Source organism: Phaethon aethereus (genome assembly GCF_964289735.1).
Source record: "Phaethon aethereus genome assembly, chromosome: 6".
Taxonomy (NCBI): Eukaryota; Metazoa; Chordata; class Aves; order Phaethontiformes; family Phaethontidae; genus Phaethon; species Phaethon aethereus.
This window is the reverse complement of record NC_138580.1, coordinates 29,242,598-29,259,788: the sequence shown is the minus strand read 5'-3', so window position 1 is coordinate 29,259,788 and position 17,191 is coordinate 29,242,598. Positions and strand designations below refer to the sequence as shown.

Below are 17,191 nucleotides of genomic sequence, written 5' to 3'. Positions count from 1 at the left end.
ACACAGGGCTAAAAAAAGAAATGCAGAGCTGCCTGAAAGAGTATCTTGGAAATAAAAATAGTGGAATGAGAGCAGTGGGTGTCTTGTCAGTCTTGAGGAGAAGTTCTCCGTGCCAAAGACGAGGAGGAATTGCATGCAGCGCATAAAATGAAATCGGGAGATATCTGAGGAATTCAGGCCTGTCTCTCAGCAGATTTTTCTAATCAAGTGCCTCACAGAGGATATTTCACCATGGTCATTTCCTTCCCCCCCTACCCCCCCGCAGACTGAGACAGGGCTCCTCCTTTCATTATTATTTTTTTCCCTTTTAATTTTTGTTTTGCCATTTTCAGAAGAAATAGAAACACATCCCACATGTCTCTTAAAGGCATAGGGCATTTCCTTGCTACCGTGTGGCAGACACGGCCTCTAGTCAGGGCCAGCACGTTTAAATCAGAGTAAATTGGGCTCCAGTGGCTTTAAGTTCCAGTTAGCTTTTGCCCTGCCCCTAAACCAAGCACAGCTGCTCTCCTTCACCCAACCGCTCACCCTGGGGTGCGGAATTCACAAGAAAAGACCACCCTGAACAAGGGCTTTTCATTCCTTGCTCCCTGGAGTCTGAGGATGAATTTTCTAAGTAGAAACAAAGTGCTGGAGGGAGCGCGAGAGAAAGGCAGGGGAAGAATGGGGGAGTGTGAACCAAACAATGCTTCGATTCTGTCCGCGCCGAGGGACCAGCATCGCCTCTTTTTCATATTTCATGAGTTGCTTTTAAAAGCTGTTTGGGGAGGAAAAAAGCAAATAGTTTTTCTCCTTTGGTGTCATGTCTTCTTAATTTCTAAGAGCAGGACCAAAGCAAGGCATGGCAGCGACACCTTGGCATGCCGGTCCCTCCGCAGCCCTGTGCTGCGTGGGCAAGGCAGCTGCGGCGCATCCCTGCCTGACCCGGCCAGGGCGCTGATCCCACGGCAGTGCCAACAACCATCCTTCAGCCTGTGCCTGGCGTCTGCTGCTGCCTTCCTCCACCGCCGTGGGCAAGTCACCTCAGTGGAGCTGCTACCTGCTCCCCTTCCTCTGCCTGTAACTTGCCGGGCGCCTGCCTGCGCCCCGACGGTGCTTCGTTGCCTGGCTCAGCACAGCACCGTAAGGGAGAGCTCTCCGCCCTGGCACGAAACCAGATCACTGAACTCAGCAGGAAGATGGCCCCCCGGCCACATCGGTGGGCTTTTCCAACTCACAACTAACTAAGAAAGAGAAGAAAGGGTAGAAGAAGGATAAAAACCAGAACTGCGTGCTGAGCGGTCTGAGGCAGCACCAGGCTCTCTCGGGCTGTGCACGCGCACACACACGTGCGCACGTACAACAGAGTCTTCTAAGAAACTATGGCCAACTAATTGTAGGGAGACTCGGGGGAGAGGAAATGAAATGAAAAATTGAGTCTGAGTTATAAAAATAAGTAATTTTTATCCTACTTGCAGGAGGCTTATATTAATTAAACATTATTACAGCGAGTGAGATGGGGAGGGTTATTAAGTCTGGGGCTGGCTGTAAGTGTTCTCTCCTGTTGCCTGAGGCTCCACTGAGCTCCAGATATTAATCTTCTAAAGCACTCAAATGCTGAAGAGATAAACACTTGAAATATGAAAATGCTTTTCTCCATAGCAGACCCTGTGACCCTACGTCACGCCAAAGAATTTGTCAGATGTCCATATAGGCTACACTTACAGCGTTACTGTGTCTCTTAGAAAAACTGCCAGGCACCTCAGGAGCTGAAGAGAGAAATGATGAGTGCATTTGTGTGGGGGTGATTTGTGTGTGGAGATGTAGCAGATTCTCCTCTTCCCATATGTTTCTGGAATACATATTTTCCTCTTTAGCACTGCCTACCAGGTGTTGGCTGCACGGCTTTCCAACTGGCTGGCAGCACTGCCAATCTGGCCAGCGCCTCTGCCAGGTGGCTAACAGGTTCGCCCGAATGTTTGCATCTTGAGACTCAACCTTACCAGGGGGAGGGCAGGGAAGAGCCCACAGCATGTACGGCTCCCTGGGTGCATGGCATGCAGACACTGGAGTCACTGGGCATCAGGGCAGAGCTGAAGCCAGGTAAGATCAGCCAGCTCTCCCTGGGGGACCCTTGAGTTTCATAAGCAATGAATGATAGTGAAGAGAAGTGATGTTACGGTGCTGTAATCTACTGCTATAAGGAAACTGGCAAGTGTTCTTTGTGCCACCCGTGCCACAAAGTCAACAAGGCTAAGGAAAGGGCACTAGTCCTGGGGTGAGTTCCAAGATGCGAAGCTGAAGAACTTGATCCATCAGCCACACTGCCCTGAGGCAGGCTCCCTTCCAACCCATGCCAGCATATCTCAGTGAGGTCCTCCATAAATTAGGCTCTGCCATGCTCATGCAAATCACCTGCTTCCAAAGCACAGAAGAGAAAAAGAGCAAAAGTCAAACAGCAAGAAGCTGGCATATTTCTGCATTCTTAGGGTTTAGCTCATCCTTCACTTGGAAGAGGCAGAAATCCAGCCTATGCAAGCCCGGAGTGCAGAATATCTGAAGGCTACAGGCAATCTGAGCAACATATTGGAGGAAGAAATGCATCTCTAACAAAAGAAGAAATGCATTCTGGGGAAAAAGCATTGGGTCCTACAGAGGACATTTGGATCAGGATGTGGAACAAAGCCTGGACTAACCCACATGGTCACAGGGGATGCAAAGCCCAGTGTCTGACTCAAGGCTATCTCAAGAGGACAGTTAGTATAATTCAGTGCCAGCGGTCACAGTCCTATAAATAAGTCATGAACCTGTAAAGCAAAGCATCTGAAAGCTTCCACAAAAGAAAATGTTCAGCTCTGCATGGCCTTCACAACTCTTGATACCTGTGCAATAATCAGTCATACTGTTCACATGGAGAAAGCCCCATTGGCTCCCTCTTCCCTGCTTTGGTACAGTATTAACCATCTTACCAGGCACAGTCTCAGGGCTTGGTTCAGAGTTGCCAATCCAGGTGCTTGTAGGCTGAAAAGACCATGTATAACCTGTTGCCATGTCATGTGACCAACCACAGAGGTCTTCAGGGAGATCAAAGTTGCAGTTGAAGTTCGCAGGGAGATGGAAATCTTATAAAAAGAAATGGAAGCAAAATAAAGTTGGATTAAAAAATGACCTACCCATGAAGGGTTGCCTCTAAAAATCAATCCAAAACCAAAATAGTTGGCAAGCCACAAAGAGTGAAGAAAGCATGAAATCTCACTCAACGCTGATGCTTTTAACCTGTCTCACATTTCATCAGCTCCAGGGATCAGTCTTAAGTTCTGCATCATCAAAATGCTCACACCACGTCCTGCAGCTAATCCACCAAACTAAGCAAATCTAAAAGCAAGTACCAAATGATCCCAGACTCTAATCAGCACCTTCTCTTCATCCCCTAGAGCAGTCAAATATTAAACGCCTTCTTAAATGTCAGAGAAGAGCACTTCCTGAGTGCCCTGTGCTCATCAGTTCCTGCTCTGGCTCCAAAAGGAGAATCTCAAGTGCTCCAGAAACCCAGCTCCTGAGTGACAGATCTAGCCACTTGCACCAGACGGGAGCTGTCTGTCAACGTGGAGCGCTGTCACTCACCGCTTCCTACTTGTCGTGGAAATGCTACCAGGGGAAACGTGGGGCCACCATGAGCTCAAGTTTTTGGATTCTGAGTGAAAGAAGCCAGTCTCTGTTTCTAGCTCCACTATGGACTCACCACATGGTCTTTGGGCGAGTCATTTAACTTTTCATCTGTGGAACAGTTGCAGAGCCAATTCCCTGTGTCAACAGCTTTAAAAGCTCTGGAGAGCCTTCCTGCAGGGACAGGTCTGTGGGCAGGAGGGCGCATGCCAGGGGCTGCATGTAGTAGTGAGGCAGGTGCTGGCTCCTTTGGTCAGAGAAGCAGCCATAAGACATGGAGGCTGCAGAAAAGGTCTGAGATCACCCCAAGCACTCAGCGGACAAGCACGTCAGAGCCCATTTATAGGCTGGGTTTTTCCTGAGCAAAGAGGAAGTTTTATATCACAGTGCCCACCAAGTGAGTGATAGCCAGAAGGAGGTGAGTGACTCAAGTGATAGGCATCAGGGGAACTTTGCTGCAAGAAGCAGAGAGCTTTCTTTACATGCTCCCACTTCGAAATAAAACAATGCAGATCATGGATCCTTTTATTCCAATCTAATCTTATACCCTGGAGGCCAGCATTGTTGCTGTTTGTCTGTCATAAATCTGATTGTCCAGAGAAACATACTCATTGTTTATGGAGTATGAGAATGAAAATTGTTGCTAAATCTGCGGGAAGCTGACAGGGAGGCTGGTTCCATGCTCCGTGGCATACTCTGCTCGCTCTCTTGCCCTGGACTGCACCCAGGAATTGGGGTGTTGCAGAGACTGCTACTGGCCTAAATTTCCTCTCGGCAGCTTCCCAAGTGCCTCAACGGGAGCAGGGTTGCACAGGCTTATCACTGAGGCAAAGCAATGAGAATCAGGCCCTTTGAGTTGCTTCTGCAACTTGCATTTCCAGAACTGAACCACAGCAGAATCCCAATGGGAGGTGTGAAAAAACCAATTAATGTTCTTTTTTTAATTTATGTATTTTAAAACCCATTAATGTTTTCTGTGGGACTGGAAGCTGAAGTGACAGAGGTCCTAGGAGCTATCTCAAAGGATAGCTTTTCCTCCTGAGATTTCCTGTTGGAGTCCTTGTGTAAATGCCCCAGCGCTGAGGCCCAGGCTCTGCTGTCGTGCCCAGGGGCGTGCATCTCCCGCACGCTGCTCTGTACAACTAACCCCGTACAGCTCTTCCGTGCTCACTCCCCTTAATCTGGACATGGCACAAGCTTTATGCGCTCACATTTCCCTTGCAAAGAGCAGAAGAATATGACGTCTGCTTTTACAGGTAGGGGTCTGAGGCAAAGCAGAGTAGTTCCCCCTAGCATTGGCTCTTTACAAGCACAGCATTGTAAAGTCTGAACTAGCATTCAGCCGCTTCTATAGTCAGAAGAGACAGGCAAGCGCCACAGATACCAAACCATTCCCTGTACATCTGACAGCCATCTAAGACCGGCGGCACAAACTCCTGCCTGGAGTTAAGTGTTCCCCTCTCTCTGCTGCCTGCATGAGGAGCCCAGGCTGTCCTCCTAAATTTTAAGCAGCTGATATTAGGGAAGATGATCCTTAACAAATAGGTATTCAGGACATCAGCCTTCTCTACATGTCGTGATTTACTCCCACAGTTGTGACCTCTGCAAAAGGAGCCCTGCATACCAGGCAGTCTGAATCTCTTCCCTGAATCACCTTCTGAATTTATGACACCCAGCCAAGGGGATCTGGGATGGAGGTGGCTCTAAACAGGGCACTAAGTGAGTTGCTTCAGGTCACGTAAGGAAGCTGGGAGAGCAGCTCTTCAAGTCTCGTACCCTAGGGACTGAATTAGCTGCTATCTCTTGCTCTTGCGTCCTTCCTTGATATAACTTATCAGATTTTGGCAGGTTTTGTTTGTTGTTTTTTTTTATCTTGGCCTATCACTAATAATATTACTCTAAGCTTTCCAGGAATCAGCCCCATGTATAGGAGCAAATGGGAAGATAAGAGTATTTGCTTTGCTCTTAACCCATGTTTTATTGAGATGAAGATGTCCTGCTCTGATACGCACCCTCCTCTTCCCCACAGCTATCACCACACTCGGTTGCCTCTTCATCAGTTGGGTATGGGGTGGTGGTCTCTTCGCTCTTCAAAGTGGGCACCAGTGTCTCTGCAGTGGGCTTTACATCTGAAAAAAATGGAGTTAGAGATGCTATTTGCACTAGACAGCACAAAAAGCCCAAGTAGGAGGAAGCAAAGCAAAAATTTTTTTCTCGCGTTCTTATAATGGCAGGAAGAGATAGAATAAGAATACCATGAAATTTTGACGTGCTACAAATGTCAGCATGGTTTGAACTTCAAGTGAACTGGCTGTTTCCATATGGGAGTTCCTTTGATTTAGAGTTCCTGTTGGACAAGGCTCTCCTCTAGACATACATGCTACTTTTTCTCTTAATTTTTTAATCTACACTGGTGTTGGCAATCCACTTAGCTGTCATTACTAGATAAGAGAGATCACAGGCAGAATGTCTTTTTCTTTCACAAAGGCATATAACATGTTAAAAACACACACACAACATTCCCACCAATTGTGCCAATTTATAAAACAAGTCACTCAAACCCACAAATGATGTAACCACAAACGGACCCAGAGGATCCCCTAGTGTGCTCTGGCTCGCTGCAAAAAGCATCTGGTTTCACACTCTAGGCTCCTGACTACACTTTCAAAGGGTCTCTGTCCAATTTCCCTCTCTCCAACACAGCCCATGTGAAATCACCTCCAAGCAGGTGCCAGGGGAAATTTAAGCAAGGGAAGGATATTAAGATCAACAGTAAATGACATTAGGTTCCAGCAGTCTCTCCTTTTACAAGTACAGCAGGCTTGATTCTTTCTACTTTTAAAAAGAGGCTGCTTTGCTCAGTTATATGTGATTGTGTTTCTTTGTTGGCACCCTTCAGGATGTCATTTAATAAAGCCAGAAGTGGGAGGAAATGGCTAAATACATTGAATATTTTCCATAGCCTCCTTTCTGCCCTTTTATTTTCCTGTTATTAAACATCTTGCACATAAACTCACAGGGTTTTTTTTACTTCCCCCCCCCCCAGTGGCTGTCTTTTGTTCAGGATAAAATACCAAATAACCTCAAAATCTTTTAATTTGTAAGTTCAAATTTGTTACAACGCCATAAAACTCCAAATGCAACCAAGAAGCAAATTGCAAGCAGCCAGGCACAGAAAAATGTCATAAAAAAGAAAAGGAAAAAAAAAAGCAGCAGGTGAAGGCAACGTATCAAAAGCTGCAAGTTATTTAGAGCTGGTACATTTTTTTAGGTTGTTGTTCTTGTATATTGAGATTTATAGCTGCAATGTGACAATGTGGAAGGACCTTGAAAGCCAAGTCCCATACGGGACACAGATGCTGAGCGGATGTAAATCAACAGTGTTGCATTGCCCTGGACAAGCCGCAGAAATATATCTCGAAAAATCAGTTACCATGGCAGAGCTGCAACACGATTGTTACAAGAGATAATGAAAATAGCAGGGAGGACAACGTGATGTGTGAAATGGAAAGTGAAAAAGAGAGGTCTTGCTTCCTTGCTTTCTCTCTCCCTGGCCCAGCAAGTGTCTGTGCAACTGGTGGTAACTGCTGATCAAAATGCAAAGTCACTGAGCAATTGAAACCAGATGTTTGGAACTTCAAAGCAGAGAAAACCAGCTGCAAGTGAACATTCATCAATCTCCACTCTTCAGAGGAAAAATTTTGGCAGGTCTTTGAAAGAAGTCAATTGCTGACTGTCTGCTTCCCAATTTTGGAGCTACTAGCCAACCAGTTTGTGAGCCCAGTTGCTGTTAAGTTACCTGTTTGACTCCGTAATTAAGATGCTTGTTGCTGATAAGAAATAAAAATAACTGGGCAGGGTACATATGGTCTTAGGCCCTCACTTGAAAATATTTTCAGCTTGTTTTAATCCCTCTCTTAATCTTGTTCCCAAGCAAGTACAATTGCCTGGGTTTTCACAGCCAGTTCTGTAACGTGCCCGAGTCCTCTCGGCAAGGGAGGGCTGTATCTCGGCGTTGCCAAGGACTGCTGCATGTAGCCAGCTTGGATTTAGCATGCAGATAATGCCATGGGCTATCTCTGCTCCCCAGGTTGCATTAGGGATATAAATGCTTTTTATAACATGGTGAAGCCACAAGATTACAAACCCAGCTCTGGTTACAAAACGGAATGCCTGTAGATCAATAAAGCTACGAATATTTATGACTTGGCAGTTGAGTTTTAAACATTACAATGTGCAAATGATTAGACAGCCACACTGGGAAATGACCATAAAGCACCCTGCCTGGAAAAAACATGGGCTGTTGCTGCTGATATTGAAACTGAACGTGGACATAGCTGTAAAAGAAAATTTGGACCAAATATAGCACAAGAAGTTGAGGATGCCAAACCCCTCTTATTCTCTAATTTGGAGGAGTGCAATGGAGGGCCTGACATGTACATAGTCAGAGGTCTTGTGTGACTGCCTCCCTTTGCAGCAGTGATGCAGTGCTGTGAAGTACAAGCCAGCAACGGTCTGCAGAGATCTGGCAGCTGGAGATTCCTGGGAGCTGCTGGAAGCAGCAATGTGGGAGCTGCCTGACCACTTCTGCATGGAGCCTCAGCTCCCGCTGCTTGTATGAAAGCCACAGCGCCTGCTTCTTCTACAGCATCCCAAAGATGATGTAAGATTTAAATTAAGATTTAATCTTGATTTAAAGTTTAGATCGTTTACAATGGATTCCCAGTCCAGGGGGGAGATTTGCCATTGACTTCAAAGGTGACAAATCGTCATTATTAATTGTATGTACGTGTGTTCTGTGATTTGCTGTAAAGTGTTTGTAATGCATCTCACAGCACATCACAGGAGGAAAGAGTAGTAAAGACTCCACAAAAGGGTGGAAAAAAGCTCTATGTCTTTTAAGCTTCCTAGAATGGGAATTCTTACATGAAAATGCCTTCTACAGATGTGTTTATAAAATGGAAATCATACCTCTTTGTCACTGACATCTGGACACCAGATTCAGATTTAAGCAGATTATTAAAAAATAGATTAAAAAAAGGGACAACTAGCCTCTGGCACTGACAAGCTAGCAACAGACACAATGAGCTGTTGGGTGCATTTTTGGCTTTTTGGGGATGAAACTGTGGAGGAATCAGTCACCATCGAGCTTCAGAAGGGTCAGAGGCACAACCTCTACTGATCCCAGTGAGTGTGTTAAGACAGTTTTCACCTCTGTATTAAAAATAATGGTGGCTGCAAGGCATACCACTTCTGAAAAACAGGTGGGCAAAAGTTAACAAACTTCCCTGGTCTTACGGATGTTGTAGAGATGTCATAGAGTTAACTCTCCAATCTTGTCCACAAAAGGATTTCCACATGAAGTTCAATGAGACAGGAACAGTTCTTTTTACAGAAAACCTTACTGTGGCAGCTCAAGATACCTGTACTCGTCTCTGCACCCCTCTTCTGCACCTCTGCTTCTCTTCCTACTTTTTGTCTTTTCCATTTGGATTAAAAAGCCCAAACGTTATCTAACACGGAGAGTGGGAAAGCCTGCACAACATCCAGATTAGAGATCTGGAAGGAGGGAGGAGGGAGTTGGGGACAAACCCCACATGGGGTTTGTGCGAAAGCTTGGATTGGGGTCCAGACATTCCTGCTACATGCTGCATCAAGGCCAGTTCCTTTTAAGGTGGAAGTAAAAAGATGGGCTCAGGCCACACTACAGGTCCTGCCTTCATGGCTGCAGTCTCCCTGCTACGGTATGGCCCTGAGGTGGGACGGCAGGGAGAGAAATAACCTTACACTCGCACCTCGCTGGTTTAGTGCCCGCTGGAGCTGGTGAGCGGAGGCACAGGGGCTCTTACCTGTCCAGTCGCAGCCCAGCACCTCCAGGCGCATTCCTATTCCCGCTGGGGACCACCTCTCGGGGTGCACTCGGACGTACTGGGCAGGAACAGGGTCAAACCTCCGGACTTCAGGGATATCATAGTGCATGTTGCCTTCAAAAAGCTACAGAGAAAAAGAGAGAAAAAAGGCAAGTGATGTGTGCATCTCATATGTTCTCCACAAGACGTGATAACTTGGGTCTAGCAGGACATAGCCGCAGTTTGAAATAGTTTAGCTATGCGACTCTGGGTCACCGAGTCCAGCTGAGCAGAAGTCCTCCTCAGTTTCAAAAGGACCAGACAGGCTGTTTCTAAGAAACTTGCACAATCTCCCTTGGCCTCTGCTGTATATCCAGGGCTCAGATTCTGATCCAAGCCATGCAGGGAAGCCTGGGGAACATCCACTAACTTCATATATAAATAAGATCAGATTTGTCCTTTGGCACATAAAGAAGCTACTGCATGTTCTAGGATAGTGTAAATGCTCAGTTTTCCTCACAGTTCAAGTACTGCTGCTTTTCAGCTTGCATGCACGAACTTAAGTCTGTGGAGAATAAACAACAGGCTATAGATAGCATCAGGCCTTCTAAGATTCATTTGTAGGATCAGGAAAAATTAAAACCTACCCAGATTTTCAGAAGCAGATGAGTTTGCGTAAAAAGAGAACAGGCAGTAGCAGAGAATTCATTTATACTCAAGCCCTCTGCCACTCCCATACCGCTAAGCAGAAAGATTATGGGGAACTCCAACAATATAGGAAAAACACGGGGAATTTCAGGGTCACACCAGTATAGCAAAAGGGACTTCAGATATAGCAAATTTCCCAAAGAGAAATTGTGATTCATCTTCCTGCAAACCACAACAGCGACACCTTTCCCCCTAAAATACGTAATTAGTTTGAGTCAAACATAACTGAACACACCATCTTGTGGGCTCTGACCTGCAGGAGCTCGGAGGAGCAGAAGGTGATGTTCATACCCCCAGGCCTGGTCCACAGTAAGAAATGAAGGGAAATTCCCATCTCCAGGGCAAGGTGAAACCTACACCCTCTAGTACAGCTTAAGAGCAGGACCAGGGGACACAACTTGGGATTTCATGGTGACAACCCAAACTCCCAAGGTCTCTGTGGGGAGAGACAGGCAATTTCCCAAGATCCCATCAGGCAGACTGAAGATGGCCAGAAACATATCTTGTTTTGCAGCTGCTCCAGGCAGTGCCTACCTTGGCTTGCATTGTTTTGGGGTCCTGGATGAAGTCCCAGTCCTTTCCATTCATGCTGTAGGCCACCTTAAACTTCTTCACAAAGGAGCGGGACTCGGTGGTGGTCACGCTGTCCCCTCCACGAGCCCCCTGGATAATGACGCCTTTGATATTCTTCGGGACGCCAAGATCCACCTGTAGCCACTCCTCCCCAGGCTGGGCTTGGGGGACGCGGGGAAACCAGCCCGAGCGGCTGCTCACCAGGCGGGCCATGCTGGGAGACCAGTCGTAGCCTCTGATGGAAGACGCCGAGATCTGCGAGTCAGGGATGAGGCCAGAAAGCATTCCCAGCAAGCTGGAGCAGGGCGAATCTGCAGGGAAGGAAAGGGCATGAACACCTGGGGTGGTTGAAGGGAGCGCTAGTGGTCTTCCCTGCAGGTTTAAGCTCTGGGCACTCAACCAGCACCAGCACTGCATGCCTCCCCCTTGCCTCCGGGGCCTGGGTGCCTGTCCCACCAAGTGCATCACTTGGGATGGGTGCTTCCATGCTGCTCACAGTGTCACCGTTCCCACCACAAGCAGCCATGACAGCTGGGGTGGACAGCACCCCGGGACAGGCTGCCGGAGGAACAGAGAGGAGGGCTGAGGCTGAGGGGAGGAGGGGACCCTCACCGGTGATGCGGCAGCCATACAGTTCCAGCCTCAGGGCAATGCCATTGTGCCAGCTCTGGGGACGGATGCGCACAAAGCGCGTGAGCACCGGGCTATGGATCTTGTTGAGAACCACCTCCGTTGCGTCCTCGTTGGCCTGAAATGTCTGCAAGAGAGGTGGGACACAAATATGGTTACATCCTCTCCAGGCAGAAACAAATAACCAGATCAGCAGTCAAAATAACCTCAGCAGGGAAAACCGAAGAGAGGCTTTCTGGGCAGGGCCAGGCTCCAGCCAGGGCAAGCACCCAGGGGCACGCAGAGCGATCTGAGCCGCTGGCAGGACAGCATGGTGGATGGACTCGCCCATAGGGCAGGAGACCCAGGAGCTGTCCTGCTGCCTCTCATGGCACGCCGAGGCACTTCAGACTATCAGGCCACAGCTGCTTCGGGCTCGCCCCCAAACCTAGAGCCGCTCCAACATAGAAGGCTGGATGTCCTCGAACGCGGCGTGAGATTTTGCCTCCCCTCTGTAGGTAAACGGGCTGACATCCTGGCATGTCCTTGCACCGAGCTCCCGTGGGAAACTTCGTGTGCAAGCAGCGGCACAAGCAGGGAGGATGCTGCCTCCGCCTGGGGCGATGAGCCGCCGTCCCAGCCAGCGCCTTGCTCCTGCCTCTCCGGCACACGTGCAGCCCGCCGCACAGAGACAGCTTTTCGGGAGAGTTTATGATCCGACATGATATGAAGAGGCTGCTGCCTTACCAGATGGCCGTAATCAATAACTACCAGATGGATGTTAGATCCACCCCTCCTGCCCATTATTTTAATAGGATGGACCAGGACTGGATACTTGTGTTTCTGTTTCAGGCTGCAGAGCTATAGCGAGGAAAAAAAGGAGGAAAAGAGGAAATACATAACCTGAGGGCAATTTTCAACCCTTTCTCTGCCCCCAGCATAAAGCACTAAAGCTCACAGACTGAGGCTGCCGGTGTTGCCCACTTTCCCTCCAAGCCAGCAGGCTCACAGGACAGCACTAGAGCATCCTCTGATCTCGGCCAGGAGCCGCATCCGCACCGAGATGTTGGCTGGGCTCTTCTGCAGGCTCCTACCCTGCATATGCCGTGCTCAGCACAGGAGCTCCCGCTAAGCCTATCTCTGAGCGAAGCAGGAGAGTGTAATCTCTGGCACCAATCTCCTTCTGTCGGAGGCGAGAGTCAAGCAATTCAACTGCAGATCCCTGTGATCCAGGGCAGAAAAAGGGGTGAAGCTGTATCCTGGCCTCTCTCCTTGAGCAGCGTTTTAAGAAGCATTTTATAAGCCTCCCGCTGCGCTAGGCCTGCAGACAGCACATTACTGCTCTCCTCCCAGGATCCAGCACACCAGGGAGTGCAGAGGGTGTTCGGAGAGGGATGGCGGCTGTTTGCAGCACCACAACCAGCTCTGGCTGCCCCTGCGTGACACCATCCGTCCCGGGACAGCGGCACTCCTGCCGGGGCAGGGAGCAGCCACCCCACGGAGGGCCTTGTTTGCAAATCTGGCTGGTAATTGGGATTTGGGGTTGATGTGAACTTGAGCAGAAATGCTAATCTGGAGAATATACATCATGCTGCTACCGTTTAGCAACACAGCATGGTTTATACGTTTTTAATATCCTATTTTATCCGGTCTGACCCCACTTCCCATCCTTTTCCTTGCTCAGCAGACACCAAATACCCTTTTTTCCAGCAGGAGGGCTATAAGAAGAGTGGTTACTGTGAAACACACTCCAGGCATGCGTGTGTGTGTGTCTTGTAAACCTGTGGGAACACACACACACACAGAGGCTGAAAGGATAGATTTCCACACCACAGCAAAGCCTCCAGCTTTATGTCAACACAGAAGCTGACACACAACACCTTACCTCTGAACCTAACACCGGAGGACAGGAAATGTTTATCTGAGCCGGTGCAACTATTTTAGCACGAGGAGCAGCACATCAGGTCAGCCCAAAGGTCCCTCAGTCCCAGAGGCTGGCTCCTGATGGGGGCCCCAGCAGACGCCTGGGGGCAGCAAGCCCAGAGGAGTCTTCTCCTGGCAACCTCTCTTCACTTCCCACCATCAGCAGTTTGAAGACTCCATGAGCCAAAGGTTGCATATGGACCAGCATGTTTAACAGTCACTGATGAGGTTTGCTGCTCTTTTTGGTTTAACATATTTCCAGTTTTGTTCTTTTTTAGCTCGCTTCACACATAGGAGCATCAAGGGCCAGAATCCAAATTTACACCAGCATAATTTGTTGCTGACTTCTGCAAAGTCAAGCTTGACAGAAAGCAGAAACAGGACTGAGCCCAAAAACTTTATCACTACCACATGCATTGCTGAAAGCATCTCTTACATGACCTTAGTCCCAACCACCTGCTTCCAAGGAGAGGAACCTCAATTCTGCTTTAGATTTGGGGCCAAATAATTTCCTCAGACTAGATCATATTCAACAAGCTACGTAGCTCTGAACTGGGGCCTTGACACTGCAGACTGCCAGTTTACGAGGGCGGAAACAGCACCTGACTTCCAGCTCTAGTATCAGTCGCATGGGTAGGATCTGCCACAGTAGCACCTTCTTTCTGAAAATTCCCAACTGATCGTAGCAAGTCATTGCTTCGCACCCCGTTCAGCGTAACAGAAAGGGGCCATCTTCAGAGGGTAGGTGCTTAGTGCTGTTGTAGAAGCGGGGTCCTCCCACGTGCCTGGCCTTTCGGCCTCCTTCCCAAGTGGAAGGGCATTGTGAGGCCCACAGGTCCCGACGCTGCTGACCAGGGTCTGGCCCTGAGCGTACCGTTTCTCTGCACTGAAAATGCCAAACCCAGAGCCCGAGCGCACCGTGGAGAGAGTCCCGTTGACTTGAACAGGCTCTACATCCTGCCTCAAATTAGCACACATGGCATGGAAAGAACTAGCAGGAAAATGTGTGAAATTGGGAGCGCCAAGAAAGCAAAGATTTCTTCTCCCTTACCAAAATAGAACACTGCTATTCCTCCCATCCTATCTGCTTCCCATCCCACTCAGCACATATTTTGAGCCAAGTCTTCGAATGGTGTAAATCAACATACCGCCATCGAAGTATAAGAAGTCACAGTAATTTACACCAGCAGAAAAAAAAAATCTGGCTGCGATCTAGGGAGATAGATAGATACACACTCAGCAGAGAGCACACGTGCGCACGCGCATGCACACGCACACGCGCTGAAGGGTGACGGAGCCAGAAGACAAATGGGAAAACCATTAACAAATTAAAAGCACCTTCCAAGAAGCAGCCAAGGGAACTCATTTTCACTGCTGCATCAAAAAGCTGCCCATCCACTCCACATATACTTCATGTTGACTTCCGTTTTAGTCCAGTCGGCAGGTCTACATGTAAAATTAAATTGATAATCAATCAGAGCTGACCTGCTTAATTAATTTGCTGCAGAAAGCAAGCGGTGGGAGATGATGTTTAAGCTAGAGGAAGATTGGGCAAGTTTTCCATGTGCACACACAAGCAGGCTCCACACCAATACTTACAAGTTGTGTTTCTGACGCCTTGGAACCTCTGCGGGGTGATGGAGGGGATTTCTGAAGCTACATTAGCTCCAGTGGGTATGGGAATTGTGCCAACGGCAGTTTGGAGTGAAGGGAGTGAAGGACAGGGAAACAAAAAGTGCCGTGAAGTCGAAGAGGCAGCAAGTCAGGGAGGGGGCAACCCCCAGGGAGGTAACTTCTCTCCCGCTTTATTTATTGTGCTGCTTGGCCACTATGCAATTTCTTGGGGAGCTAAAGAAAGCGGCTGGGGGAGGCAGAGGAGAAGGCCATGGATGGCAGCAGCCCTGCCTTTGTCCGTATGTATGTGTCTCTCTGGACCCACTAGATTTACTGCAGGATTATGTTACTCCTGTGGAGACAGAGCCCTGGAACAGAGCATGCTAACAGGATTAGAGCTTCAGGATTTAGACAGAGAAGCATGAAGGAGAAAAGTAGGGGAGATTATTTTCCTTGTCAGATAGGGAAGGCATAAAATGGGCCATGTTTGATGGTGGGAGGATTCTGGCTTGAGTGGAAGGTAGATAGTTCTGGATTTATTAAATCCAGGAACAAGGAGGTAAAAGAAAAATGATACTTGGCAACACTCAACGAAGCACAGCCGTCTGGGCAAGGCGCAGCGTGCCGGGCTGGGTTTGCCAGCACCGTGTCTTTGAGAGGCTCCACTCGGATCCAGGAGTCATGAGGGACACAAGGAGTGGCAGTCTGTTAGCCTGCAAAGGAGATATCAGGCCCAGAAGTACAAAGCTGCAGCCTTACTAGGAAAGCCAGGGCTGTAATTCTCCCCTGGTACTGCACCAAGGGTGAATGTGCGGGGCTGCCTTTCCCAAAGCCTGACATCTTTGTCCTCCCTGCTAAAGCAGCAGAAGCAGGCTGGGACCTGGGGATGCTTCTGGGCAAACGCTCTGCATCATGACGTCTCTGTGCAGAAGCACTTGTGGCCTCCTGGCTGATCATACAAGCTTTTCCTGAGTTTTCCAGATAAAGAAGCCACAGGATTGAAAGCTATTCTCTCTCTTCCCAGGTGAATGAACACAGGAGACCTCATTAAGAACTGAAAGGACAAAGGGTCTCCAAAGAGTCATCCTCCAGTACCAAACACCTCTGACGTTCCCAGCTCCATGCACAGCTGAGACATTCGGCTCTTTGCAGAAATTCAGCCTGCTTTCTTGTATCCACCTGAAATACTACCCAATACTACTACAACAAGCTCAAAGCCATCAAAATTAGTAGGAAATGGAAAATACACATCAGCTGGATCTGGATCTTGCTGCCATTTCTCATCCATTGACTGCTACAGGTTCTCAAAGCAAATGTTTCAGTTGCATCCTCCCATTTTACACACAGAGAAATGGAGGCAGCGAGAGCACCCATAACAGTCACAACCCACCCCAAATCCTGAAATCCCTCCCCCAGTCCCTCGCCACAACTAGGTGATCCCCGTGAACTGATCTCCGCAGTTACTAAGACAGAGTTCCTCGGACCACACGGGAGCTGGAACCTGAGACCCTACAAAGAAGGAAGTGGATCAGAATGGATGAGCCCTTTGTTTTCTGATAAAATCCTCATAGTTGAATTTGTCCAGAGAAAATGGCCAAAAACAAAAGGTCAAATCCTGCCAGGTGCTCTTTTCCTTCCTTGGGTTCAAGAACGAGTTGTTGTTTTCTAAAGACATTTGCAAACCACTAGATAAAATCTCGGTGTGCACCAGGCTCGGTGCCTGGAAGATAACCTCTGGGGCCATCGACCCCAGGCGACACAAAGCGGAGTGCCTCAGGGAGGGCAAGAGCCAGAGCAGCCTTTCTGGGCCAGGGGTTGTTTGGCCCTGTCCCATGGGGATGTGCTGGTGGGTAGTACGGGGTGAGTGTGGGGCAACACATGGTGGCGGCCGCGCTCCTCCCCATCTCCTCTCTCAGGGGACACGCAGGAAGACAGCTCTGCACCTTCGGACAGGTCGCTGGGTTAGACTCTCCCCCTGGTCCCACGTCCGAGGCAAGGACAGAGCATCACCCCCGGGTGATGCCTGGGGTGTGCAGGGCTGGGCTTTGTGGGGAGCAGGCTGCCAGGCAGGGATGGGGCGGAAAGGGGAAGGTGTGAGCATGGGGCTCCTCTCCTGCCGGCTGCAGGCCTGACGCTGCTTTCCCACTGCCTCCCCTCCCCAGAAACGCAGCAGTGCTCGGCACGGAAGCAGCCCAGCCAGCCCTGTCTGCTGCGAGCACGTATTAATCTTCTTTTCCTCTGCTTCATCCTGCCTTTCCCGTTTCCCTTGC

The 17,191-nt window shown here is 48.9% G+C and overlaps 1 protein-coding gene across 2 annotated transcripts in view; it reads right to left on the bottom strand.

Annotated features, from left to right (window-relative positions):
• Positions 1-17,191, bottom strand: part of NRP2 (neuropilin 2) — a gene marked incomplete at its 3' end in the record, with an annotated part of 86,985 nt that overhangs the window by 28,981 nt on the left and 40,813 nt on the right. For both annotated transcript variants that reach the window (XM_082001487.1, XM_082001488.1), the window contains exons 8-12: positions 11,388-11,532; positions 10,737-11,086; positions 9,495-9,639; positions 5,658-5,774; positions 2,949-3,101 (exon numbers count right to left, since the gene is read on the bottom strand). In XM_082001487.1, coding sequence (XP_081857613.1) covers positions 2,949-3,101; positions 5,658-5,774; positions 9,495-9,639; positions 10,737-11,086; positions 11,388-11,532 — 910 coding nt within the window. The remainder of the gene's footprint in view (positions 1-2,948; positions 3,102-5,657; positions 5,775-9,494; positions 9,640-10,736; positions 11,087-11,387; positions 11,533-17,191) is intronic.